This window comes from Varroa jacobsoni, unplaced genomic scaffold (assembly GCF_002532875.2).
Source record: "Varroa jacobsoni isolate VJ856 unplaced genomic scaffold, vjacob_1.0 contig00068, whole genome shotgun sequence".
In the NCBI taxonomy this organism is placed as follows: domain Eukaryota; kingdom Metazoa; phylum Arthropoda; class Arachnida; order Mesostigmata; family Varroidae; genus Varroa; species Varroa jacobsoni.
In genome coordinates, this window is record NW_019214405.1 from 4,697 (window position 1) to 30,180 (window position 25,484).

Below are 25,484 nucleotides of genomic sequence, written 5' to 3' on the forward strand. Positions count from 1 at the left end.
GATTTATATTGGTATGGATTGAGGCTTCCATCCAAGAGGATTTGAACAATATAGTTTACGTACGGCTAACACCACCAGAGCATTATGTCCTTCCGAGTTTGTGGCTCAGTTCCGCCGGTTGGATTTGTTTCCGGCGAAATCACGACTTTCTAATTTTCAATTCCTCTTTCCCGGTCCACTCCGATTCAGCCCGATCTACATTTATCACAGTACTGTAGCCTAGATATAGATTGATAGGTTGGGGTCGTTCAGGTTTCCTGCGCCCCACACAAGCTAGATCCTTGTACGCGGGAACGACTCTAAACCTGACCGCAAAGCCTTGTTTGCTCAGCAGTAACCTCATGAATAGTTCTTTTTTGCTTCAAGATTTCCCTTGCCACAGTGTCCCTTGCCTTAAAACACTCTCACGATGATAAAAGACATGAACCCTCTCATACCGTTTTTTTGGTACAGTCTCATTTTGTACAGGGCACCAACGTGTCGTGTGCTGTATCTTTCACGCCCCTAGTGCAAACGGCACATATGTTCTATGAGTCTTGATGTAAAGAACGATATTTCTTACTACCGTTCCTGGAGCAAATAAAAATATTGCCTGTCATTCTTCTTTCCATGTGCTCAACATTTTGCATTCTGTCGATCTTCCCAGAGTTTACTCGTTTTTAAACTTTTTGATGGCAAGGAATGGTGTCCATTAGGTTCAAGGTCGTGTTTCTGCTATAGGCTTGGATAATTCTAAGCGCAAGCATTTGACTGGCGTTTCCAAGTAGCTTCTTGACTGTGACTCCATCGATTCGGGCATTCCCTAAATAGGACCTCCGAAGAACACTACCTATTCTTCTGCTGCCGTAGAGCAGTTTCCCGGCGCTTTTCCTAAGGCCATGAACGCTTCGCAATATTGTGGAGATTGGCATGGAGGCTCTAATCGCCTTTGCAACGGTCTGCCTGATACAGTGCACTCTCTCCACTGCGTAATCCAGATATATGCTTAGGCATCTTATTATCTTTATTAGATCTATTCTTTGCGCATTCAATATGAGTGTAAAAGGTTTTGATTCTTCTCTACCAGTAAACAGTACAACCTTTGGCGCTGCAGGCTAAAAATAGCCAATTTTCTTTCATTTGTGTCGACATCCCTCTCAATGTGCGATTTACTCTTGTTTGAAGCTCTTCTGCCGTCTGGGCCTGACCTCTCTTAGCACGGTCATCTCCATAAATAAGCATTTTTGCTCCTGGAAGGATTTCCTAGCCTTAAGATCCCATAACATGTTACGGTCCACAGAAATGAGCTCATGATATACCCTTTTATTTTTCTATTGACTATCGATTTGTTCCGATCCAAGGTAATCCCAAGGTAAGAACAAAGAAACTAGATGCTAAGAAAATTTTTCTTTGCTTTAACATGTGAACACTCCTTACAATGGTAGCCTATTGAAAACGTTTGTATTTTAGAAGAATACTGAAAAGCAGTTAGCTGATTCAATCGAGCTTTCCATCGCGTTCTTAACATATCGATTGTTGTCAGCACCGATCGATATTTCTCAAATGAAGAAGACCCTCTTCTTCAGCAAAGACCTTTTTAACCTATGCTCTATCGTGACCTCAGCGCTTTTCAAAAGCGTTCGTAAAAGGCATACAGGCGTGTAGGAAACCTTGTTTTTAGAAATAAGCACAATGTCACTCGCTGTGTACTCGCAAAAGGCCTGACCTACCTGTGTGGCAACCACAGCGGCAACCACCATTGTCCGGGAAAACCTTAAAAAGGATTTTTGTGACTATGGCAGTAAGCCCGTTCGCTTTTAGTGCTTTGCCTGATTTGGCGATTTGTTCTTTCGCCCTCAGCACCTCATCCCTTATTACAGGTGAGATTTCTCCGTTAGGGCCCAGATCCGTAAAATTAGCTCGATCAAAGGGCTGGTGGGGGTAAGAATAAGCATCTTACTTTCATTTTTGTCTTCTGCCGAAATACATTTTTTTTGTGCTGTCCGCTTTTCCACTTACGAGCTTTTAACGGCGAACCGTTGGGCCTTCTTATGCAGAAAGTCTTTCCTGCAGTTCTTCATGTTACCTTTGGTGTGTATCTCAAGTATCACTGTTCTTTACCTATACCCTCTAATAGCCTCTGTTAGCTTGTTTAGGTCACAACCGTCGTAAGTTTCCTCCTAGATAGGCTGTATGTTCCTTGACTCATTTCTTCATGCTATCAGTACTTGGACTAGACTATGTTTTATTATACTTGTCTATGAATCCTAATTCGTAGGAGTTGCTTACTCCAAAGGCTTCTACTAGAAGTCAGTGTAGATCTTTTCTACTTTGCGGGTATCTATATTCCTGCACGCTGCGTTTTATGGCCGCCATCGTCTCTTCCGTTTGAAAGTACACTAGAGAAATTATGAAACTAAGACTCCTGCTTGTTTTTCAAGATGTACGAGGAATTATATATGCTTGATTAGTGTTTCTTGGTTTTCAAGCACTTTCCAGTTACAAAGCAGGACCACCTGATCTACCTCACATATCGTCAAATCTATGAAAGAGGAATCTCCGTGATCCTGAAAAGTTAAAATGCTAAATTATAAGTCGACATCCATTTAAATACCTGATAACCTCTGTAGTTTGTTCTACTAGAGCCGCATGTTTCTAATAAAGATAAGGGGCTTCGAATAAGGAACAGTTTGTAATCAAAGTCTTATCTTTTCAACCAATAGCTGCAATTTAGGAATCGCGTTTGTCCTTACATACGCAAACACGAGACTTATATCCATATCTTGTTATCGTATATCTGAATACATGCTATCATATATTTAAATAATCTCTTCCACTGGAATGATAGAATGCTCTCTATGTGAGGTGGCCTCTGAAAAGGGCATGATTATTATACGATTCTAAGGCTGCTGAAGTTTACACAGTTATAAATTTAAGAAAATGTAAACAATGTGGACAAAACTAACCCCATACTATGATCGACCTATCTCGTAATGTCAAAAGAAAATAACAAGCATACTGACACGTGATTTAATACTCATATTTTATTCGTTTTCGTTTCTCCAGCCCGATGGTCTCATCTATTTGTAGGTTTAATTATTGGTTATGTCAAACACAATTGTCCATTTGCTCTGATAGGGCATATGTTTCACTCCACTTTTATCGTAGAACTATTGTAATTCTTCAATTTCTCTCTCTCTCTCTCTCTCATCTCTCTCACACACTCATTTCTGCTACGCGGCTGACCCTCTTCGAGAAGGCGCTCTATACAATAAATCCCGTCGATACTGAATTTTATCTTTCACATTACCCCTTTCATCAGTGTGTGTCACAGTATCATCGGATACGACGTATGGTAATAAATCGTGCTTTATTTGCTAGATAGTTGCTTTAGCACACTCCTTCGACCGGTCGATTTCTGCAACTTTTTTGCGTATTCCGTCGTGTATAATGCATTATTTAATGTACGTCTTCCCCATATATATATATATATGTGTATATATATATATGCATTCCTTCATTGTATTCTCCCCATCGGTCCTCCTCGTCATTCAATTTATTAAATCATCTGGTCATGTTGGTTGATATTTATTCGTTGTCAAGCTACGTTTATATTATGATTAGTTACAGGGTGTTCTGTACAAATTGGCTTTTTTGTTACTGTTCTTTGGACGACGGATTTGTCTCATATTTCTCCTTGGATGTCCTAAATCCCGTCATACGCGTGCGAGTAACGCGAACCTCACTCTATTTGTTTGTTACAATGTTCATTGAATATTATACTGTAATAAATAGATGATTGAGTATAATCCTGTTGTCACTTACTCCCATTGTTACCGAACTATTGGTCAGTCGATTTCGCGCGCGCCATTCGTTCGTGCAAAATTCAATAACGTGTACCATAGTATGCTTCTATATATCTCTGAGTTTTTATGTGTGTGTGTGTGTGTGTGTGTCGAACTGCAGATACAGTTGTTTGGGTGACAACTTGGTCTGTAAGCGCCAATCCGACTCTTGTTTTACTGGAACTATTTTCACCGCTATATTTACTCACTCCATTGCTTGTATACTTCCATCCGTCGTGACTAAAACTAGATATTCTCGTTTGGCCTTTTACATCACATAAAGCTTGAATCGAGCGTCAACAAAAGAAGACAAATCATCATTCTCTTTTTTTAAAGCTAGTCATGTTGGAAGTGATGCATAAAGTCGTTCTTAATGTACATATCGCACCTCAAATACACACAGAAATATAGGGCCTCGTCGTAGTAGTTCTAATGTAGTCGGCGTGGCTGGATCTTGCCTTAAACTGGTATCAATAAAATACTGATAATATTTAGGGTAGTAATCACTAACAACAGATAATACTACATAAAGTGAGAGAAGATTGCTTCTTGTTCTCTCAAGACACCAGACACACATTATTTGATTAATCTTCTGTTTGAGCTGGACTAAATTTATTGGCCGGTCTAAGTCCTCGTTTGAAATTAGTTCTTAGTCTTTGAAGCATTGGTGGAGTAGCTATATGCAACCAAAGCAGCCCTAAAACCCAAAGTGGCCTCACTTGTAGATGTTGTTTCCATACGCAACTATTGTCGATAGTTTCAATTGACAGAGATGAATTTTTTAGCTATTAGTGTCCGCAGAGCCCATTCCTAACGTTGGCTTAAACCAATTCGGCGTACGGCCTTCGAAACCAACACAGATTTAAATGTCATCGATAACTGATACACTGTAGACAACCAGAAGCTACTAGATGGTAAGGAGCTGGCCTTTCCTTCGGTGACCTAGGAATCAGGACACGTAGTCTAAGCCTAACCTATTTCTGTCTGTCTGTCTGTCTGTCTGCTTGCTAATTATTTTAGCCAGAAACAATCGATTTCATTGTTAGTCAACGTATGATAGCAACAGTAACTAATTGCAGTAAGCCTTGCAAGTAGATCTTCCCTGCGTGTGACCAATAAAATGATCACTAACGTCCTCCATGAAGTGCACCATCTACTTCACACTTTCCAAAAATTCTATCCTGTGTTAATAGCTTTGAGAGACTGCGTCGAGGTTTACCGTGTCCATTCCTTTGGTGAATACGTTGCATATTCTTCCCTTTAGCTATTTTAACGTATATATATATATATATATATATATATATATCGAGCTGGTACTTTGTTAAACGGACGCAGGGCTTATTTTGGCTGATTAGAATGTTTCCTTTCAAAGGTATAGGATCACTCATGATCGGCTGCGTCGCAGTGCCCCGATTGCCATCTAGTTCTATCTCCAACATTGCATTTATACCTTCATAGAGCTGGCGACCGGTCCTATTTGACCAGGATTAGGGCACCGTTTGCTGAAAATTGACTTTAGTACACCGTTGAAAGTAAATGCCAAATGTTATGAAACAAACAAGCCGATTACAAGTTTTGCAACTATTATTTTTCGTTTCTACATCTGCGACATCGGTACTGCATCTGATCTCGTTTACCATGTCGACTGGGTTTTGCACTTACCACATTTGATAGTAATCAAGCTAGGTTTATTCAGCATAACCAGTATATAATATATTCATATTATGACGACGGTCCAAAAGATCATTATAATAATAAATTATTATAATTATTTATTTATATATATTAGTCCATAGCTTATTTCATCCCCTTCATACATGCGTCATTAATTATTTCATTTTGTAGCTGACTTGATATTATTGTCGTTGAGCTAGTGGTCTGTGCAGTACTGTACAGTCTATTTTGTTTTAATTATAGATAATTGATACGATAATTGATTAATTAAGCTTCAAGGTCAATATACTAGAATGAAACATTGTTCTAACAAACAAATTGAAGACGTCGCTATTCTTATATTTCCTGAGATTTCTGCTTAGTTTTAGTAGTAGAAAATGGACAAGTACCGTCTGCAAAATTTCAGAAAAAAGAGGACTATAATCGTCAATATTCATTAGAGTGTCAGGGCCCCTATGCTGACGCTTTTGCCATTTCATGGAAACTAAACTACTCGTACTTGCTATGTGAATATGTCATGAATTTGTTTCTAATAAGAATTTCATTACTTCTCTGCGATACAGTTACTGTCGTCGTTGTGTATCCTACGGTCGCTTGGGTGTTTTTATTTACCATACACACATCGGTCCTCGTCTATCTCCCATGTATAATACACGTATATAATTGCATATAGTTACACCATGGCAAAACGTTTGGTGGGACGTTTCTGAAATGTCCTGGTTGCTTGTATTTTCCTGATGTGTTTGCTGCTTCGCCGCATACGTGCCCTTATTCTATACCCAGACGAAGGACCGAACGAAAGAAATCCACAGCGAACTTCCCTTCCACCGATGCACGACGCGATCACTACCTCGTCAAATGTGCACTGTTACTAACTATAGTCGTATTGATGAAATCGGTCCTTGTTTCTCATACGCTGCGGACAAATTCTCCTAAGTCTACAAGATATACCTCTTTCCGTTTTCTGTCCTCAAAATTACTCGATCGATGTTACAACGCATTCGTTTTAGATGATTTTGGCAAATATGGCTGATAGCTAACTAAATCAGCCAGCCCGCCAAATTCAAGGAGCAATCGTCCCTCTTACTTGTGCTGACGTACCTTACGGCAGCATTTTACACCTTTGTTACTGCTTGAATTGTTTGTCTTATTTTGACGCCGTCCTCTTCAGTAAGGCAACTCGAGGTTCAAAACAGACACGTATTGGTTTGTAGCTAGTGTTTGCTATCACTGATTCTAGATCTGTTTCTAATAACACAGAATAGCTAGCTAAAATTCATAATTAGCTTCCGCTCACAAAAAATATCTGTATCTGTGAGTATCGGTAAGTGTGTCTCGGTCAACAGCATTACGGTATTTTGTTATCCGAAAAAAAATACTCATTATAGAATTTATCGTTTTACTAAATCAACATCAACGTCACCGTGTGTTGTGATTTTTGTATGTAAACAACCAGTGCCCAAGCCGTCTTTACCAGTTAGAGGTCTCTTTTCCCGTTTCGTTACACACAATAGTTGCACATCTACGTGCAGTATCCACTCACGATCTGTCACGATATTTTAACATTTACAGAAAAAACTAAGCCTGTGTGTCAAGTACCTTTCTTGTTGGTCGCGACTCTTTCTTGTTGGTTCCTGTTCTTTCTGACCAGCGTCCTGCGTCGTTCGGCCACACGACCAGCTAGCCGTTTTGCTTCTCGTTGATTTTGCAATATGTCGTTTAGGCTACACCAGCTTTACGGTTTTTGCCTACATGTCTCTAGCGTGCATTGTCGTCACTGTACCAACGCGCCTTCCGTCCGACGAGTGGAAGCGCACGCGAGATTTTTGACGAATCCCTTTTCGACGCCTTCTCTCCGCATAGAGCTTTATCACTACTGGGAGGCATTAGCAGCTGTGTTTTTGCACGTAAACGAAGCGTACGCTGCGCCCCATCGAGCAGTGAAACACACAAAACATTTCATAATGGAATTATCCCATTGCTGCTTCGGCATTCGCCTTATAATGACGATGACGACAACAGCAGCAGTAGCTGACCTGATGATTCGCAATTTGTTTGTATGAAGGAAGAAAAACATTGTGCATTCTGCCATTTTATTTCTCTGTTCATGTGAGACTGCGTGGGTCAAATACGATTTCTGTCACAGCCGGCCCATATCTAGTGGCAACAACAGATAGGTTACTGCAATTGTATATGTTGTGTTTTCACATTTGCTCGTACGCGCTCGAAGATTGTCGATAGTGAACTGAGTCGAGAAGATTATCGCAATCGAGTGAAGGTTAAGGGCGGCAGGGTCCTGCAGCTTATTCATCACTGAATAATTGAATCTTAGTAATTATTGTGGATAATTGTCTCAAGACGAACTTACCGAACTCGTCTATAGCCAGTGATGTATGTACTGCAAGAATCCATCGAAAAGCACAGCATTTCTCTTTGCTTCTTCCTCCGTTGCTTCTTTTCCGTAGTCGACTCCTTAGTTGTTTTTTGTACGCATGCTCGAAACATTCCTGCCAAAGCTTGCTCTATTTTCGGCCTTAGCTATAAAAAATTAGGACGGCCACGACTTCCCTTCTAGCTATATGTCGCTTGATGACTATTATAATGATATACGTTAGTAATACTGCCACCATTATTGCGCACTGGTAGTTTTCCGTTCGCCTAGAAAGATCACCAGCAGATGCGCCCAAAAAAATCTCCTGTGAAATCGCTGACAGCGGCTCTGAGCGACGACGTTCATGTTGTTGGTATCTTTTGGAACACGTGCAGTGGTCTCCGCTAGGTAAAACGGAGATCTTTTCGTTAGGTGCGAGTGCAACGACGACTGTTTTTTGCTGTGGCCCGCGAGCAGTAGTCCATACGGTGCATTGGCACGCCGATAGCAAACCGTTGATGCCAATTCTTAGCAAAGAGGTACTATCACAGTTGCCTGCTCACGAGCGGGATCGTTTTGACCTGGAAACATACATCGCCATGGGCACAAGCACAAGAGAAAAAAACAGAACATCGAGTTAGTTAGTTTCAAGCTCAGACTCAGAGTATTCAAGCAGCAGCCGCCTTTCACGCTTAAATGCTGTCAACGTTAGAAATTTCTTTCTAGTTTTACGTGCCAGTTATCATGACATGATTGTATTTACGACAACAACAACAACAACAACAATATTGAGCAGCGCCTAACAGAATCAAAGAATGACAAAAGAATCAGAAAAAAACGTCGATCGGGTCAGTAGCACCCTAGAGGTTACATGTCACAGTATTCTATGTCTGCTTTTTTGAGTAGGTAATACTTTAGGACGTACCGCGAAATTACAGTTCTATGATCAAACTGTAACATATAAAAAAAAAAAAGGAATAATAATCAGACTTCGATTAGCAGGCATGCAACGATAGGAAATACAAACCTAGGTCCTTTCACAGAGACAACACAAAAATGTGCAATATAGTGCTGGCTATATGTTCTCCTAGCAATAGGTTAGACGAGCAGACGAACGCTAAAGGTACTGATGCGGAGCATTTCAGCGATCAACTCAAGTAATAGGACGTATTCAACTGTAAGCAACTACAGTAAGCAATCGTACTGCTAGTAATTAGTGTTATACTTACGAAATCAAGATAATTAGAGCACTAAAAGTTTTCCGCAGAAAATAAGTTCACTACATTAAGACACTGTACAATCCTAAGTGCTTGTCGTCGTTGATTTCATTTGGAAGTCAGTGACAACGCAAAAATCTTATTCTCTTGTTGTATATCTAAATCTTAAAGGAACTCCCCTACACGGCCACGGTTCAGCTTTGTACGTTCGAAATGACTGCGTTAGCACAGTGTCGGACATTTTGAAGGTGAACGATTTTCTATTTAGCTAAATTCAGAGCAAACAGAACAACATGTATCAGATACAAATCAATATACCTAATTAAAAAATAAATACATACAGCGTGAGGCAAAATAACGTACAATTAAATACATTTATTTTTTTCGAATCGATCTGAACTTTGATGCGATCTTTTAAGCAGGTGTTTGACGCCTTCATGTAAATAGGTATCGAATTTTTTAAGTCTTTTTTGCCTTACGCCATTTAATGTGCCTGGCATGGATAAGAGAGCGATATATGTGCACACTACATACTTTACGTGCAAACCGAACAAAACAAAAACCAACCCAACATAAAAAGAAGTCGGGGTTGTCGTGCGCCAGCGAGACATGACGGGGTGGTGGGGCCTACAGCTAACGGCCGGCGAGGCGTCAAGGTCATGGGGATCAGGACCATCCTGCGGCAGGTTGTGCCTACTGTAGGAGCGGTAGATAAAGGCGTGAGAATGGGAGCAAGAAAAAGATTGGCCACACTGCGTATGCCCTCAGAAACACTGGATGCTAGTCATAGATAACGTATGGATAATTACAATTCCGCCAATTAGAAGTGACACAGATGCAAGGACACAAAAACAGTCGAAAATAGACAGACTTGAAAATTTCTCAAAAACAAGCCTCTAATTAATTGCAAACCAGATTATATTTATAACCTAGCAGGTTTTTCAGATAGAAAATGTGTTGCTCATAGACAGGTTCAAACAGCGCATCAAGCCACATTAATGCAAAGAATTATTTAGACAAAAAGAGGATACAAAACGATTTTACACAATGTATGCACAACTTAGAAAATGATACGACACTTAGTGCACTGTTCGCTAGCTTGTGGTAACGCGTTGTTCGGGATTGTGCTAGGTGTCATTAAATAACTGGTCACTAGGAAGTAGTTGACTGGAATAGTTTGATGTCACGAGAAATGCTCACGGAAGTTTAACAGGGTCAGCTCCCATCCCCAATTTTTGCTCTTGTCGCAGTGTGCAGCATTCAGAACGTGTAACAAGCTACTTCACTCACCTTATCTGGCCAGCGAGCAGCGGGTTAATGGCGTACAACCAATCATGGATCTCCTTTTCGTCACCGCCCTCTGTTTGCAGCAAATAGCCGCCTGTTGCGGTGACGACCGAGAAGGTCGAATGTGGAGGCACTTGGAGCATCGCCTGTTGTTCTTCGTTATAGCTCACCTCCGACGTTGAGAGATTAATGATCTCACGTTCTGTGTGATAAAAACGAAGAAAAAGAAAGCAGATGCAGTTGGTTCCCTTTTGGTGGACAGGTGTAAATAGGCAACATACGATAACGTGAATAATTTCGACGATCGATTATTAGCGTAATACCGATTATTTATAGATTGAAACCTCAGACGATATAGCACAGCATAATTTATTTTATTTAGAATATTATCGGCCAATATATTCCAATCAAACTCCAGCTACTCATCTGCATGCTCACCTATGGGGTCATTCTGGTCCTTGTAGACAAACATGTATGGTCGTCGAATAGTGACGTAGCGTTTAACCCACGACTGGGCTTTGTCCTCTAATAGGCTAAGTGTGCCCTTTCGGCTGACGACTGGACTTACCCGAATTTCTTCCACCTCGGCCACGAACGGCCGCAACGCTTGCTGGCCCAATCCGGCCAGTCCGCCTAGGCCGGTTAATAGGCAACTGCCACCTATGCCACCATCACTGGTGGGCACAGGCCGAAGGCCGCCGGGCGGCGGACCGGTGGGGGCGTTAGCCTCCGATGTGGGCGACAGCAGGCCGCACAGCGAGTGGCTTGAGGCTGAAGGCGAGATGCCCCCCTCTTCAGCCGTGGGCGTGGCTGCTCCATCTGCCGACTGGGCTCCGGTCGGCACCGGAGGAGGCCTACTCGGTATATGACTATTGATTAGGCCGACGATGCGTCGACAAAGAGTTTCCTCACGATCGGTCATCTCGCACGGATCGTAAAAACTGTAATCAGTTAGTGGTGGCAGGCCTGTTGGCGACATCAACTGTTCCACAGGCGCACGAGTTGTCTTTATACCAGCCTCCAAGCCTAGCTTCTCTCTCAACAGCAAATAATGTCGAACCTTCTCGACTTCCTCAAGCCGGGTCAGCTTCTCTAGCTCCCACTGATGGTCGAAAATGAGTGAGTCGCCACGCGGGCGCCATCCCGCGAGGTTCTCCTCGCCGCGTACGTAAGTTGACGAAGTGTCGAGCACGCGGCGCTGGCGCCTCTGCACGCCCGGGCTTCCGGCGTCCGAGGCTCGCTTTAACACAACCTCGTAGAGGCCCGTCACGTGGTCGGCGTCCGAGCCGCTCCGGCCACCGCTAGCACCGCTACCACCGAACAGCGTTTTCAGGGCTCGTGCGTTTGGCGACAACCGTGAGTGGAAACGCGCATCGCGACCACCAATCACGAGGCACAGATCCTTCGTGATGATTGCCGGCTGAGCGCAGTTGTCTAATTCCAGATAGGCGGACAGAGTGAGGTAAACGTGTTCGCCTGACGTCGTCACCCGATTCAGTAGCGGAGAATTGTGCAATGATGAGTCCCAAGCCGCCTCAAAGTGCAGGAAGCATCGCTCATCGCCTGCCGGCATCTCGAGCTGACGTGGCGGGAATAGACCTAAACTGAGTACACATTCATCGTTGTCATCGTCGAAGTTATCACACTCTGGCGTTGAACGAAGGCGACCTACGACAACCTCCTGTAACACAAAATCCAATAAAGTATGATAATTTATTTCATTTACAAATTAGCGAGTAGAAGACCGCCCTAATTTGTATATGTCCAACCAGGTTAGAATCGGAGGCCCTCTAGTTCCAGGCTACCGGCGCTTTCTCTACTCTATCCCGGCTACATTCCTGTTTGTAGGAGGCGCTGTTACTAGAAATCAAATTAGGGGCATTCTATTAAATGACAAGCTCTTTAAAAAAGTGCTTTATAGAACAGTAACATGAGAAAGCTCAAATTTTCGCTTCAGGTTTCTTTATGAAACTTTTAAAACTTATTTCTAGTAGATGTAGTCGCCCGAGTCGACTGACTGTACATTAGATCTCGTGATCTATCCACAATATATTATACATATTGAGCTAAGTTGTTTTAGAAAAGTCTCGTCACAGAGCTATACTAATAGATATGGGTTCTAGTGGTTTCGACCTAAGTAAGGAAACCATTCTTCAGCTTACTTTTATATCCTTCCAGGGCAGGTTATCTGTCTTCTCATGTACGAGAGTAATCCGAATTCTCCGCTGAATGCCCTGATGGAGTTGAAAGCTGCCTCGAAGACAGGGACTTTCATCGTGATGAATAACTTGTGCAGGCAAATACTCGCCATTGTGTGTCAGTTCACATATCTCAAACCACACGAGTACGTCGTGTTTAGCCACGATGTGAGTCGTCGTGCTGCTTATTGACCGTCAAAAAGGATTTAGGAAAAATATAGGCCGAATAAAGCGTTAGAAAATGGGATCCGACTTGAACTCGTCAACAGTCGTAATTAGGTCCTATGGCTCTAAAAATTTAATTCAACTGACTCAGTAGAATACTACCTAGTGTTACGGTACTGACCAATGAGCTACATTCGAGACGCTAGCGCTTACGTAACGAACCTACGAAGCGCGGTAGCGGTCTCAGAAGTGAGTGCTATATTACACGTAGTGCGATCAATACGCATGTCAATATCACACTACATAAAAGGCAGACAGCTTAGTTTTACTTTTATTAATATTTTTTTTTTAATTTATTGAGATTGGTACATTCACAATGGATGGTCCCGTTTATAACAACGAAAAAATATTTCCCTTAATATTAATAACACTGAAACAATGCTAGAAGGAAATTAGTACTACTTTTTAGCGTTGCCTTACAGAAAAAGATTAGCTAGCGATCTTTTTAAGCTTCCGTTCAGCTTTTAGCGCCCTATAAAAAATGTAGACAAGCTTGTAAACAAGCAATATAGAGCGGGACGTTTATACATAATTTCAATGCTTCGTATGAAGTTGAAACCTGATACACTTTTTGGCCTGAAAATGGCCACGAACATAAATTGCGGTATGAAACAAGGTACAAGGTATAAGTGTGATAATAAGATGCCTTCGAAAGAGGTACGAGAACACACGTAAAGCGGTGCCAAAGCCAATGGTAATCATAATAAGCCAGATAGAACGTTACGAAAAAGTAGCAAAGAAAAATCTCACTTAAAAGCTCTTCCGAGGTAGTCAATCAACTATAACAACCAAAAGGTGTTATATAGGGTGCGTGTTTGTACTCGATCAGTATTCCTCAATCTGAATAGAAAAGAACTCCAATTTTTCCACAGAAAATTTAGATACTACAAAGACTTGTTGGTGTCCATTTTTCTAGCAAATATCAAAATTTCTAATTTGTATCTTACCGACTACGACTAGTCACGTCAACGTTATTACTATTAAACACCAGTTATTATGTTAAACTATGCTACATTGTGGAAAATAGATGTTTTTAGTATTAAAAGGTTAGATTAAAGTAAAAGAACGGATTAAACAGAAACAAAAGGTGCCGTGCTAAGCGCAGTCGAGGTTAGGTATCAGCAGTAAACTTAGGATCACAGGCTAAAAGTAGTAGAAAATGACCATTCATTTTGAATCATCTGCGAAAGAATTATGTAAATATAAACGTGGCAACTTGGCCGATAGAGCCTTTAGTTGAAAAAAACTGGGGGTCGCTCCTTCGAGTCCCACCACCGAATTTTAGGTAATTTGCATGAATAAAAAATGTTTCTTGTTTGTTATCTCAGAAATGTAAGCATATATATATAAAAAATATTCATCAAAAACAACGTAAGCGAAAGTGGTAAAGAAACCGTTAAATAAAGCTAAGATACAATTTTGCTTTTTGCGTTTTTTTTTATTACGATAATGAACCTGGCAATCTCGAAACAGGCCAACACCGCGTCTTTCAAGTTAGACCGATTGATAAAAAATTAGATTTTAAAAAATACTGCTCCTTTCAAAGGCCTCAAATATGAAGGTAGGTAAAGAACGGTTTCATCGAAATACTTTTGTATTTAAGAGTTATAAGATTTATTTACATTTATGCCCTATAAGCAGGGCTATAAAGAGCTGCATAGAATATAATGCAGAGCAGGCGCATTCTTGTTAAGCTTTAATCACACAAAACCAGGAAGACAATGCCGGAAGCTGTCATAAGCATATGATGATTGAAAAACTGATTACTGGAAAAACAACTAAAAAACAAACGTTTTCGATCGGTTATTATAAAAACACATCGAATGGTTTCGACCACGAGATGACTGCACATGGGGAACGAAGAAAGACTTAATACAAATGATAAAAAGACAAACGAGACAGCGAAAGGACGATGGTGTGCTGCTATGCTTGGCTGGCCAGTATCATAATACCTTGCCTGCGGAACGACACCGAACTTAGGCGAGCGCACGGGCTGTGATATGGGCAGAGTGCGGGGAAACATTCGCCGCGGTGGTTGACGTTGGGGAGTGGCTGGACATCCTGGAGGATTTGCTGGGGCTGTACCCTCTGAGCACGCGTCGCGATGCAGCGGGTGTGCCTGGTAGTGACCTAGGACCTCAAACACAATTGGCCGACTGGAGATGTATGCCACAAACGCTCGAGTTACCGTCACTGTGATCTGTAGTCACAACACAAAACGTTAAACGAATACGGTCAATGAAGCTTCAGGTTAAGACATTTTTTCTTGGTGGTGAGTTCCGTAAGCTGCTTCGTTTTCTTTACTAGCTATTTATGGCTACCAATAATAAACGTCTTACACTTAAGTAGCCCTAGGTTTATCTAAATATAAATATATTAGTGCCATTAGAAAGCAGTACTACATGTTAGTCGAAGATCAGCATATTTTAGGGTCGTTCCGACATGAGTGTTTGAAGCAAGTGTCGGCAAATAGTTACCTCTATCCCAGAGTAGATCGTTGACGAACTTACATTTTGTACGTGAAAGAAACCAGGTGGTGGACCCTTAGCTGTATTTTTGAGAGGCTCTGTCGAAAACGCCTCATCGTGTCGGTGCAGGAAGCTGCAAAGACCAATACAGAGGAAAATAAAAAGTCTCAAATAAAGTAAAAGCCATATTGAATCGTGTCAACCAGCTGCAATTATTAAGGCAGTACAAAAAATATAGCATAGTGGTACACTCAAGCATACGCTCCATTGTTTTTAGATGGTCAGATTATAACAGTTTCATATTTATGTAACATTTTAGATGAAATATGTGTACATATATATCTATATATTGTGGTAAACATTACAAACCAAACATTCCCCTTACTTGAATTGGCAGAAAATATCCGCGTATTCGCGTGATATACCGACTGCCTGGAGAACAGTGACGCGAAAAGTAAACTCGGAGCCGAGCTTGAGATGCTGTGGAAGCTGACTCCCGGCATCCTCCTCGATTTCGCCTCTTGCCTCGCTGGTATCTAATAAGCAAGATACAAAAAGACATGATGAAATTACACACAAAATTATTTTGCCGTATTTAAAGTATTGTCGACGCTTATGAAGACATATAGGAAATTGAATACGCAATACAAATACCCAATCTCCTGCCATATAACGGCTTATCAGAGAAATAAAGCTAATAAACACACGGTTCACAACCAAATACCTCCTATTCTACAAACCCTTATCGGCGTCCTTATCGATGTCTTCCTCGCCACGTCCCTCAACAACGCGTTCCCGCTCATCGCCAGAAATTCGTGCGTCATCTGACTCGACGCCCTGATGCACTCCACCACTGCTCGCTTCGTCTCCGAAACGGATTCGTGCAAATTGTCGTACGCCGGCAGGCTGTTCATCGCCCGCAGTTCCAGCCTGTACAGCGATGCGGAGATAGCCTACAACGTCACCTCTTTCATTAACCACGGCTGCGGTTTGCACTAATGCTACGTTCGGATACATCAAGTTCGTAAGGTAGACGAAGGCCCGGCCAATCATACGGAACCAAGGGAAACGATCGTAGAAGGGATCGCCCTGTGGCTCGCATTCGGTCGGTGAGCTTTCGTTCTCACTCTGATACATTTCGCGCATAAGTTCTAGCCGCTGTCTAAGCTTTTCGAGAGTCCAGTGGTGCGTTGCCCCGTTCTTCATGTCCTGTACCTCAACGGCCACAATTGTCTTGCGTCCATCTGCCGGACACATATCAGGCGGTAATGGAGAATACGGCGTATCAGTAAGAAGAACAAACTGAAATTGTACTCGTTTCTTAAGCTCGACACTAATGGCATTTGCCTCTTTCAGAAAGATCGCGTTGCCCCACAAGTCGTCTCGGAGCGACGTAAACTGATGGATTTTCCATTTGTCAAATGCCCACCGTGCGATTCGTAACTGTGATTCATCTAAGGGTTCAAAGCACTCTTCGACAGGCGTTGGCTCTTCTGGGCCTTCAAGGAACGACGACAGCGCATACGATGAGGCCATTGATGACATCATAGATACCTCTTCAACCTGACGTTGAAGGCTTTCGATTTTCGCTTCGTAATTCTTTCGTTCTTCGGCGAAATGTTGATCGGCTTCTTCTTTTTCACGCTTATATTGCTCTTCAATAGCAACAAGTTTCTTCTCCATCTCGAGCTTAAGATCAATGCCTTGTTTTTCCAAAAGCTCTCGTTGAGCGAACGTCCAGTCAACTGCTGCCGGTTCTCCAGTTTGTTCGTCGGTAGGCGAACGACCGCGACATTCCCGAGCCTGTTCTGGGTGTTGGAATCGGAACACGTGATATTTGCCAAGAATTACACGCATACCGCTACGCAGCTCAGCTTGGTCGCCTGGCAACAACTCTTTGCCGTTCACAAACGCTGTAGCGCCAGCGCAAGGTACGAGCGTTACAACGCCTTCGTGATTTTCGAATGTACAATGTTCGTTCTGTATCTCGGTTCCGGTTAGCTTGATATCTTGCGATACATTGGCATCCGGTCGGCCTACCCGGGTCAATCCATCTTTAATATAGTAGAGGAGGCACTCGGACATTAGCGGATCCTCGTTGAGGTTCACTAGATGGGGGGTCTTTTTCGGTGAGAATACACCAAGCGTATCGCCGTCATCCTTCAGTGCTACACCTGCAGTACAAAATAAATCATGGAACACACATATGTATAAATACACTTTGATAATCAACGACCAATTGAAGAGGAAAAGCTGGAGGAACTTGAGTTTACCTGTTTGATCACACCATTCTATGAGCGTAACGTCTATCAACACATTATATGTATATCGGGTCGTTTATCGTATGTATTCATCCGCTGCTTGTGGTACCAGGCAAAAACCTGTTTATTCTAGAACGAAACACCGTGCCCGTCGTTACCAAAAACAGTACGTCATTTCTAGAATCTGAGTAAAGATGAGCTATTGCACAGTCTGTACATGCTGGACAAATCATCCACCGTGATTAAAGGCTTCACTTTTAGCCCGAAATTGACGGTCTAGGTTTTTAATAATTTTTTTTGCGCTTTCTGAAAAATCAAAATTTTATGAGACAAACCGGAGATCCCCAATATAACTTAGATTTTGAGGGTTCGGAAATGCATCAAAATTTCTCCAAGAAACATGCTTGATACACCTACGTTTTCACTACAAAAATTAATAAAATGAATGCCTATTGGGCGATCTAGATAAATTTCAACGGTTAGAATTTTTTAGCTATTTTGCTGATTTGAATTTTTCAGCGCCCCTGCACTTTTAAAATTTCTAGCTTGCGTTAGAAGGTTTACATTTACCAATATCGTTTAACGCACGATTACCATGAGAAAGTTATTTGCAGGTAAAAGAAAGATTATATTTAAAGTATCTAATTAGTGGTTGAGGTCTTAAATCGGAAATGTGATCACGGTGGATGCGTCAGGAGTAACACTTCTAGCACTCCCAAAAAGTTCCTTTGAAATATCTGCTTTTTTACATACAGTTTTATAAACAAAACCTAATGATGAGTGTCAGTATATATATATATATATATATATATTTCTATTGTTAAGTTTTTTTATAAAAACTTAACAATAGAAATTATACTACTGACCCATCTCAGCTAGAACAGCTTCGCGCTGCCGTTTGATATCTTCGGTTTTTCGTAGTTTCTCCTCCCACGTTTCGTTGAGTTCAGCGATCAATTTCTCATTCTCCTGCAGCTGTTCGATCTTGTCCTCGGTAGCTCCGGACATAAGACGGCGCCGCTGCTTGGGGCTGCCTTGCGCTACTACATTATTCATATCATCAATGTGAATGCCTTCAGCCACCAGCAAGCCTTTGAGTTTGGCGATCTCCTCTTTAAGCTCTCGGATCATCTTGGCGTTGGCGTCCTCGTTCACCACAGCTTTGCAAACAATCTGCTTAGCACGATCTGCGTACCGGAGTGTCGAGAGCGTTTCGTCATAGTTTATGTCAGCAGGGGATACGGCCGCAATCATGGCCGTTTTTGAATTTCCTCCAAGATTTTCCTTAAGTAGCCAAGTCAGTACCGAGTCTCGATACGGAATATGATCTGTTTTCTTCCGGTTCTTACCGGCCACGCCGCGATTGGCGGCCAGCTCGGCTAATGCAGAAATGACTTTTCCTAATGTCGTTAGCGATTTGTTGATATTGGCTCCCTCTTTAAGTCGGGTGCCCTGCGCTCCGGTTGAATCTGCCCGTTCACTGCCGGCTAAGTCAACCAGTGAAATTTTGCTCACCTGAACAATATCAATAAGTAGAAGAAAAAGAGACGAATGTAGCTAATAATGTCAAGTGTTTAACAGTGATACATTTTTCTCCCTTGCAAACTAATAATAATTAATTGGAGAACGATACACATCTTATTTTAATTGTGCAATGCGACTCATTATGATTGCGTGTTTGACTGGGCATAGCGGCGATTTATCATACCTTTTCACTGACTAATCCGGTCTGTTCATCTTTTTTCCGTTGGGTGAACATGATTGTAAAGACAGCATGTGAACGAGATGATGTTTCGTTCATGTTAGTGGCTGCTACCGTTCGCGCTTTGTTACCTTCATCCATAAGATTGTTTATGTCTTCGTAGTCTTTTACTATCAGTTTGCTAAGATCCTCGACGTAGGGTCCGGCTAAAGGATGCTCTCGCACCCGTAGATTATTCTTATTTTGTGGGTTAAGAAGGTCGCGCACCCTTTCGCAGTAGATTTCCATGTAAGACACCTGCATATGTGTGTAACGATAGAACAGCATGCTAATGTAGAGTATACAAGCCTAAGGATCGAGTAAGCATTAGTTACCCTAATTAGTGCTAATGACAGCGTGGAATTTTAATTATAGAGCCTTTTGTTTTTTCGTAATCCTTTATTTTTGGACCAGCTGCATCAAACAAACATTGTCTAAACTCAAAAAATAATATTAATAATACTGCGATATTTCTACACTAAATAAATATCACAAACTCTTAGATGAAAAGGTGGACTCGTCTAGAACAACTAAATCATGATGCCCATATATTGCCAAACGTACCTCAACTGAGTAAAGTATATCAGATGTATCGTTCCGGACTTTATTAAACAGGTCTTTACAGATATGCGGAATAATGCCCTCTTGTCCAGCCTCACTGCGACCCATCATTGTGTAACTTTTCCCAGCTCCCGTCTGGCCGTACGCGAAAATACATACATTATACCCATTGAACGCGTGTTGTAACATTTCTTCTCCAATATCTGCGTACACTTGATCTTGACCGGCAAAATGAGCATCTTCCGTCTGTAATTGATTGAATGAGATACACGAAAACAAGCCTGTGGGTGATTATCGCTAATACATACCGAAAAGGGATCATATGATGTTCTTATGTGGGGTCCTTGCCTGCTAACCTAAAGGGCATACGTGTATGTTAAAAAAAAGTGATGCATAAAGTAATACAACTTACTGTAGCACATACATATTTACATTTTGGATATTTTAATATTAATTGTATGTACTTTTCAGTAAAACGGCCGTCTTTCTAACTAAATAAGAAATGTTGTAACTGACTCAGACTCCTAGAACGCAAACAAAGGAAGTTTCACAGTTGAAGTTCCTTCATAACGTACTATAATAGCAGCAAAAAAGACAGCTCGCCATAGTTTTGAAGCACTATTTGGAAGATACCGCTATTATCCTATATATAATTCGATTACAGTTATTCGAAAAAAAAGCAGCACCCTAGCTTGTATGCACTGGTCTCCCTTCTGTGGTACCACATTGCTCTGAGCCAACTTAACATTCAAATAACAGTTACGCCAGCGTATTTTATTCAACTTTGTTGTGTATGCCAATAACTGTTTTCTCAGCTATACAAAACTTGCCCCGTCGTCATTTACGTTAATTCTAGCTAATTAGGATCGTGGATCATAATCACTCTCGTAAACTTTTCATTATCGTCACAGAATGTTGCCAGTAAACCGACTATATCAGTTGGTTTGCCTTCTAGTTCTATGCGTATGAATACACACAGAGTTAATATGGCAATTGAAGGACGCCACTAGCAAGCATCATTGGCCAAGGTTCACCTATATGCGAATGCTCTACAAAGTCAAATAGACGGATTGAGGTTGTCGGAAGTTTCGTATACAACACTACATAAACTTATAGGCCTAGCGATTTCCACAAGCCTCTGTAGGCCTTGCTCCCCGAAGAGACAAACGGATAACTCAGAGCTAGAAGACCCGCAAGCCGACAAACGCGCACAAGGACAGGTGGGCTTTGTGTCATCTACAAACGGAACAGAAAAACGCCCCTAGCTGGTGTGCAAACCGGGAACGTAGGCCACGATTAGAAAGAGGACAGAACGGGGTGTCGTAGAGAGAGAGCGAAGGAGCTAGACCTACTGAATAGGGGAAAAGGGCAGGCCATGACGTCACTGGAGCCAGTCAGGCGGACGCCTCTAACATTATCAACTAGACATTTAATTCGATTCTGACTAGCGCTCTGAGTCATGGACCTCTCACAAATACTCTATGAGACAGCGAGGAGATGCACGTCCACCAGACAGGAGCAAAACGGCAGCTAAGTGAGGAAGACGAAACATGACGAGTTTCAATATCAACAGCGGCAGCGACAATGTAAGAAACTCGTCTAAGGACAAAAACGTGCGCGCCTGCAAGCAAAGTCTACACCCTGAAACACCTTTGCAGCGCGAGAAATTAGTCACTAATAAACTGCACTAGATTTTTCAAAATCAGCAAAAGCGTTCAAGCAATAAGAAACTCTTAATGCGGGAGTGTAAGCTTGATTTTAATTTCGTTCTTCCTTCTGCTTCTACAAAGCAGGATGAATCGACACCAACACACTCTATAACAGAGTGTGCTAACAATATTATAATGTACCACAAGAGGTATAGTTTAGATAAACTAACTACAGGTTCAGATAATTCGGTTTCGGCCAATGATTAATATCAGTAGACTTTACTGCGACAGCATAACCATATTTACGAGTGGTGCTATGGTACAGCTATGAAGGTATAGATACGAACTCCGCTTCTAATTTCTCGGTACTTAGTGGGTTGCTTCGTGACATGTCAACATTGACAGTAGAGGAACGCTTGACGGGCAGTTAAGGCGTTCAAGTCTTACTATGATAAGATTTCTGTATTAATACAGTAAAAAATACCTGTTTTACAAACTTTGAGCTCCACACAGCTACCGTGTCTAGGGTCCATATGAGATATAAAAGTCAAATAAAATATTTATCTCTGTCATTCATCACTGAACAAACAGAGCTTCACATAATTTTCAAAATAAGACTTTCCACTAAATAATCCTCGTGGCATATCAAGCCTCGTGAATATATTTCTGCTCTGAGTACATACAGATACAGGATACTTATGTGTGGCCAATAGCAACAAATTTTTACACCCCAAAAAGAGTGATGTTCGGTTAGGTTAGGTACTAAAGGGTTATTTGACGACAATAGATGGGACATCTTCATAAGCCTGCATTGTTTGAAAAAGTGCCCCTTTGGTTATTCAACGATACTTCTCTTTCGTCTGTCAATAGTAAGTGGATTTTCTTCTTCTTGATAATACTTACGTTTGATGACCAATACGAATAATCATAGTTGAAGCTTTTAAATGTGTTATCCTTAGGATTCTCGATCACTGTTGTATTGTCTTTCATCTGAATGATCAACCGACAATCACGGGAGATTTCCCGTTTGTTGAACGGCCGGACACGAACAGCCACCTGTATAGGTTTCAGTGAATATTTTGCCATTACTGCTCTATGCCGAACAATTGAGCCGGTTAGTTTTATGCTCATTTCCTAAATATCTAGAACATTGTATGGGTCGATAATTTTAGTTACAACGGGCGCCGAAGATAAATCTAAAAAACAACTAAAGAAATGCTGAGTAATACAGGAAGGTAGTTAACTGGGATCGAGAAAAGTACTGAGAAACGTAATAAATCAATTGTTCGACGTTAAAACGTAACGAACATTCGAAATGATACTCACCTTTACAGAAGACATACTTGCGGCTCGTGGTGGAACGCGTCAGCAGAGCCGTTCACTTGTCCTGTCAAAGCACGCTGAAGGGTAACCGCAAATGCTAGCTATAGCCGGCGAGCTAAGATCATTATTAGAAACGTGGCAGAGGAAAAAAAAGTTGCTTAGAGATGAAAAAAAACAACGATAGTTGCCTATGGGGAGCAACCTAACATGCCAAACTTTTTAAGGCACCAGTCCCGCGCTGTGATGTCACGTAAAGCAACATATGCAAGTAATGCATATAATATATAAGATTTGTATATGATTTTGGTTAAGCAAAGGTCACTTTCTTTCTAGCGTTACCAACGATATATACCACACGACAAGTGTAACTAAGAGAATTTGGCGTACGCCTATTAGAACTCTACCCTGTGGAAAAATAAGGTTTTTCTTTTTCGTAAAAGCACAGATATGGTTATGAGGATACCCGGTAATAATCAGTGTAAATGCTAATTCGTTTTGGATTAATAGACCTTTTCAATAATAGAAACACTGCACAACTGAATTTACAAAAGATCCTAATGAACCTATTTGCTACATCATGAAACAAAGTCTGAAAACATTTAAAAAGAAAAAAACTAGTTTTTCATTTTTTTAGACCTTTAGTATGTACAGTTATAGAACTAAAGAAATAGCTTCAAAAGAATCGATTTTTAAGCGAGTGAAGACGAGCACAGACACTGCACGAAGTGTTGATTGCAAATGTTTACTTTAGTTACCTCTTAAAATGTAGTTACAAGAATAAGGCCAGCTTTTTTTTTTTCTAATATACTTAAGTGTCTCGGTATTAAGTAAGTCAATGTCAGAATTTTAATGCTTCCCATGTTGCTCAGTGCTGCATACAGGTTTGCAACTCTAGAATAAAAGTTAACTTGTTTACTTTGAAGAACTTGCATCTCCTTATCATTTTTAGTCGTAAAAAGCTCTAAAACGATCATGTGAACAAAATATCTAGAGTATTATGGAAGTGCTAAAATCCCACGGGAGATCATAAAAGCTTGGCTTTCTTGTCGTGAATTTACAAGCTACGTTAATTCAATTATGTGCACTCTCCAACCTCGTCTACAACTAAATGCCGTAAAAAATGAATTGATCACACTAACGGTACAATGGCTATTTGGCTTTTAATGATTCGAAGGCGGTTCACGAAATTTTCTTGTGTATGATGGATATTAGGCGACTAGAAACAGAAGCTACTCAATCACTCTAACGTAAACATTTGTCGTAGAAGGACATCACATAACTTCTTTCGAGGTCAATATGAGTTCTAGCTATTCACTAAATGCCAGTGGGACACGTTAAGATCTAATGGACTAAAGGCTAATCGAACAACCAGCAAAAAATATATTTCGCAATTTCGTCCTGATCTTAGACTGGCCTCTCGTTTCGAATTCAAGTCGGCCTTCGCCCGACGTCCCACCCACGGTCGTGGGTCGACTGAGGCTTAGGTTGATTTCAAATGGACATCCGTGCCCCAAAAACGGTCTCACTGTCAGAGAAATAAACATGCCAGCAAAGACTACCAGCGACAACGCACACACATGTCTTCTGAAAGACGCACGAAATAGCACCTCTCAGGATATACTTAAAGTAGCATTACACTCACTGTCAAACAAATGCCAAATCGTCAAAAAAAACGAATCATTACGTACAAATGAAGGAAATGTACATGTTGTCGAAGGGAAAGCTCTATTTAAGGTGACTTTCACTAAGTGGTTATCTTCTATATCCCAGCAACAAGTCATTATGCTCCTTCAAGTTCACATAACTACAAATACACTAACATCTCACACTGAAAACGGTGGGAGCACAGCACTTTGTCGTTTTGCACCGAAGTACGTTCCCATCTTCGTTGCGTAGCTGCAAAAAAACTATTATATCGTTGGCAACAACTATGATCAGCTAGATTAGCGTCAAAGTAACTTCGTACTGAAACTATTACGAATCGTACTACTTAGCCCTTAAAGCAACTTCTGCAACATATCACATGCTGCCTATCGCAGTTCGATTTAGACGGTGCAGCAGTCGCTTAGCCACTTGGTTTGACACAACGCTACCATCAGGACAGGTAGGCTGACAGAACAGGCTATTAGTGTGTGTCAGTATCAATGACAACGCCTTTAACCGTACTGATGCAGATGCCCAAAGACACCTATACCAACCAGCCGTACAGAGAGCAGGCAAACGGACAGCTGATCAAGCATCGATTGTTCGCGGCAGTTCCAAAAGCCGTCACCGCACACCCGTTGCCTACACAAACCGGCTGATTCATATCACGGGACACAGTCGTAAAATCAACACGTATATAGGGTGGATCTTACACGGGAAGCTGATTCTATATAGGAGCCAAAATAATGTTAACGTTTGTTTCGTCAATCATTTCTATTTATATTTTTTGATTAAATTATGTCCTGACTCAGCAGGATTAAGCACTTGAGAATTAGTAGCGCCCGCACCTCTTTCAGCAACGCATACTAAAGTGTAATGTATATTTTATTAGAAAACAGAAAAAGCATTAGCTTACGTCGCGTAGAATACTTTTCTGCTCGTAAATATGCAGCTCGTACAAAATGTACGCTCTACCTAAAAGAGCCTAGACCGTACGTTTTGTACAAGCTTGTTGAGTTCCCATAGTGGAGTAGAGGGTTA

At 41.4% G+C, this 25,484-nt stretch overlaps 1 protein-coding gene across 5 annotated transcripts; it reads right to left on the reverse strand.

Annotated features, from left to right (window-relative positions):
* Positions 1–8,015: 8,015 nt before the first annotated feature.
* unc-104 (kinesin family member unc-104) lies at positions 8,016–25,134 on the reverse strand. 5 transcript variants are annotated; one of them, XR_015315053.1, is made up of 16 exons: positions 24,488–25,133; positions 22,803–22,914; positions 22,380–22,532; positions 19,831–20,073; positions 19,234–19,524; positions 18,392–19,040; positions 16,005–17,438; positions 15,650–15,800; positions 15,307–15,397; positions 14,749–14,996; positions 12,536–12,752; positions 10,812–12,054; positions 10,377–10,575; positions 9,654–9,782; positions 8,897–9,054; positions 8,016–8,450 (listed from the first exon to the last, which is right to left on the reverse strand). XR_015315053.1 is itself a non-coding variant. In XM_022851098.2 (15 exons), exons 2-15 carry the CDS (start codon positions 22,815–22,817, stop codon positions 8,429–8,431), a joined length of 5,085 nt encoding a protein of 1,694 aa, XP_022706833.1. In that variant the 5' UTR covers positions 22,818–22,914; positions 24,488–25,133; the 3' UTR covers positions 8,016–8,428. The 5 variants fall into 5 exon arrangements, 4 of the variants coding, with proteins under 4 accessions (XP_022706833.1, XP_022706834.1, XP_022706832.1 ...); XM_022851098.2 differs by lacking the exon at positions 8,897–9,054; XM_022851099.2 differs by lacking the exons at positions 8,897–9,054; positions 9,654–9,782 and having other exon boundaries at positions 24,488–25,132.
* Positions 25,135–25,484: the final 350 nt, after the last annotated feature.

Coding starts and splice junctions, on each gene's coding strand:
- unc-104 (XM_022851097.2), bottom strand. Junction 15,801..16,004: donor CGATAAGGACGCCGATAAGG/GTTTGTAGAATA, acceptor CTTGCTTATTAG/ATACCAGCGAGGCAAGAGGC. Junction 9,783..10,376: donor CTGCTCGCTGGCCAGATAAG/GTGAGTGAAGTA, acceptor CCGCTCCTACAG/TAGGCACAACCTGCCGCAGG.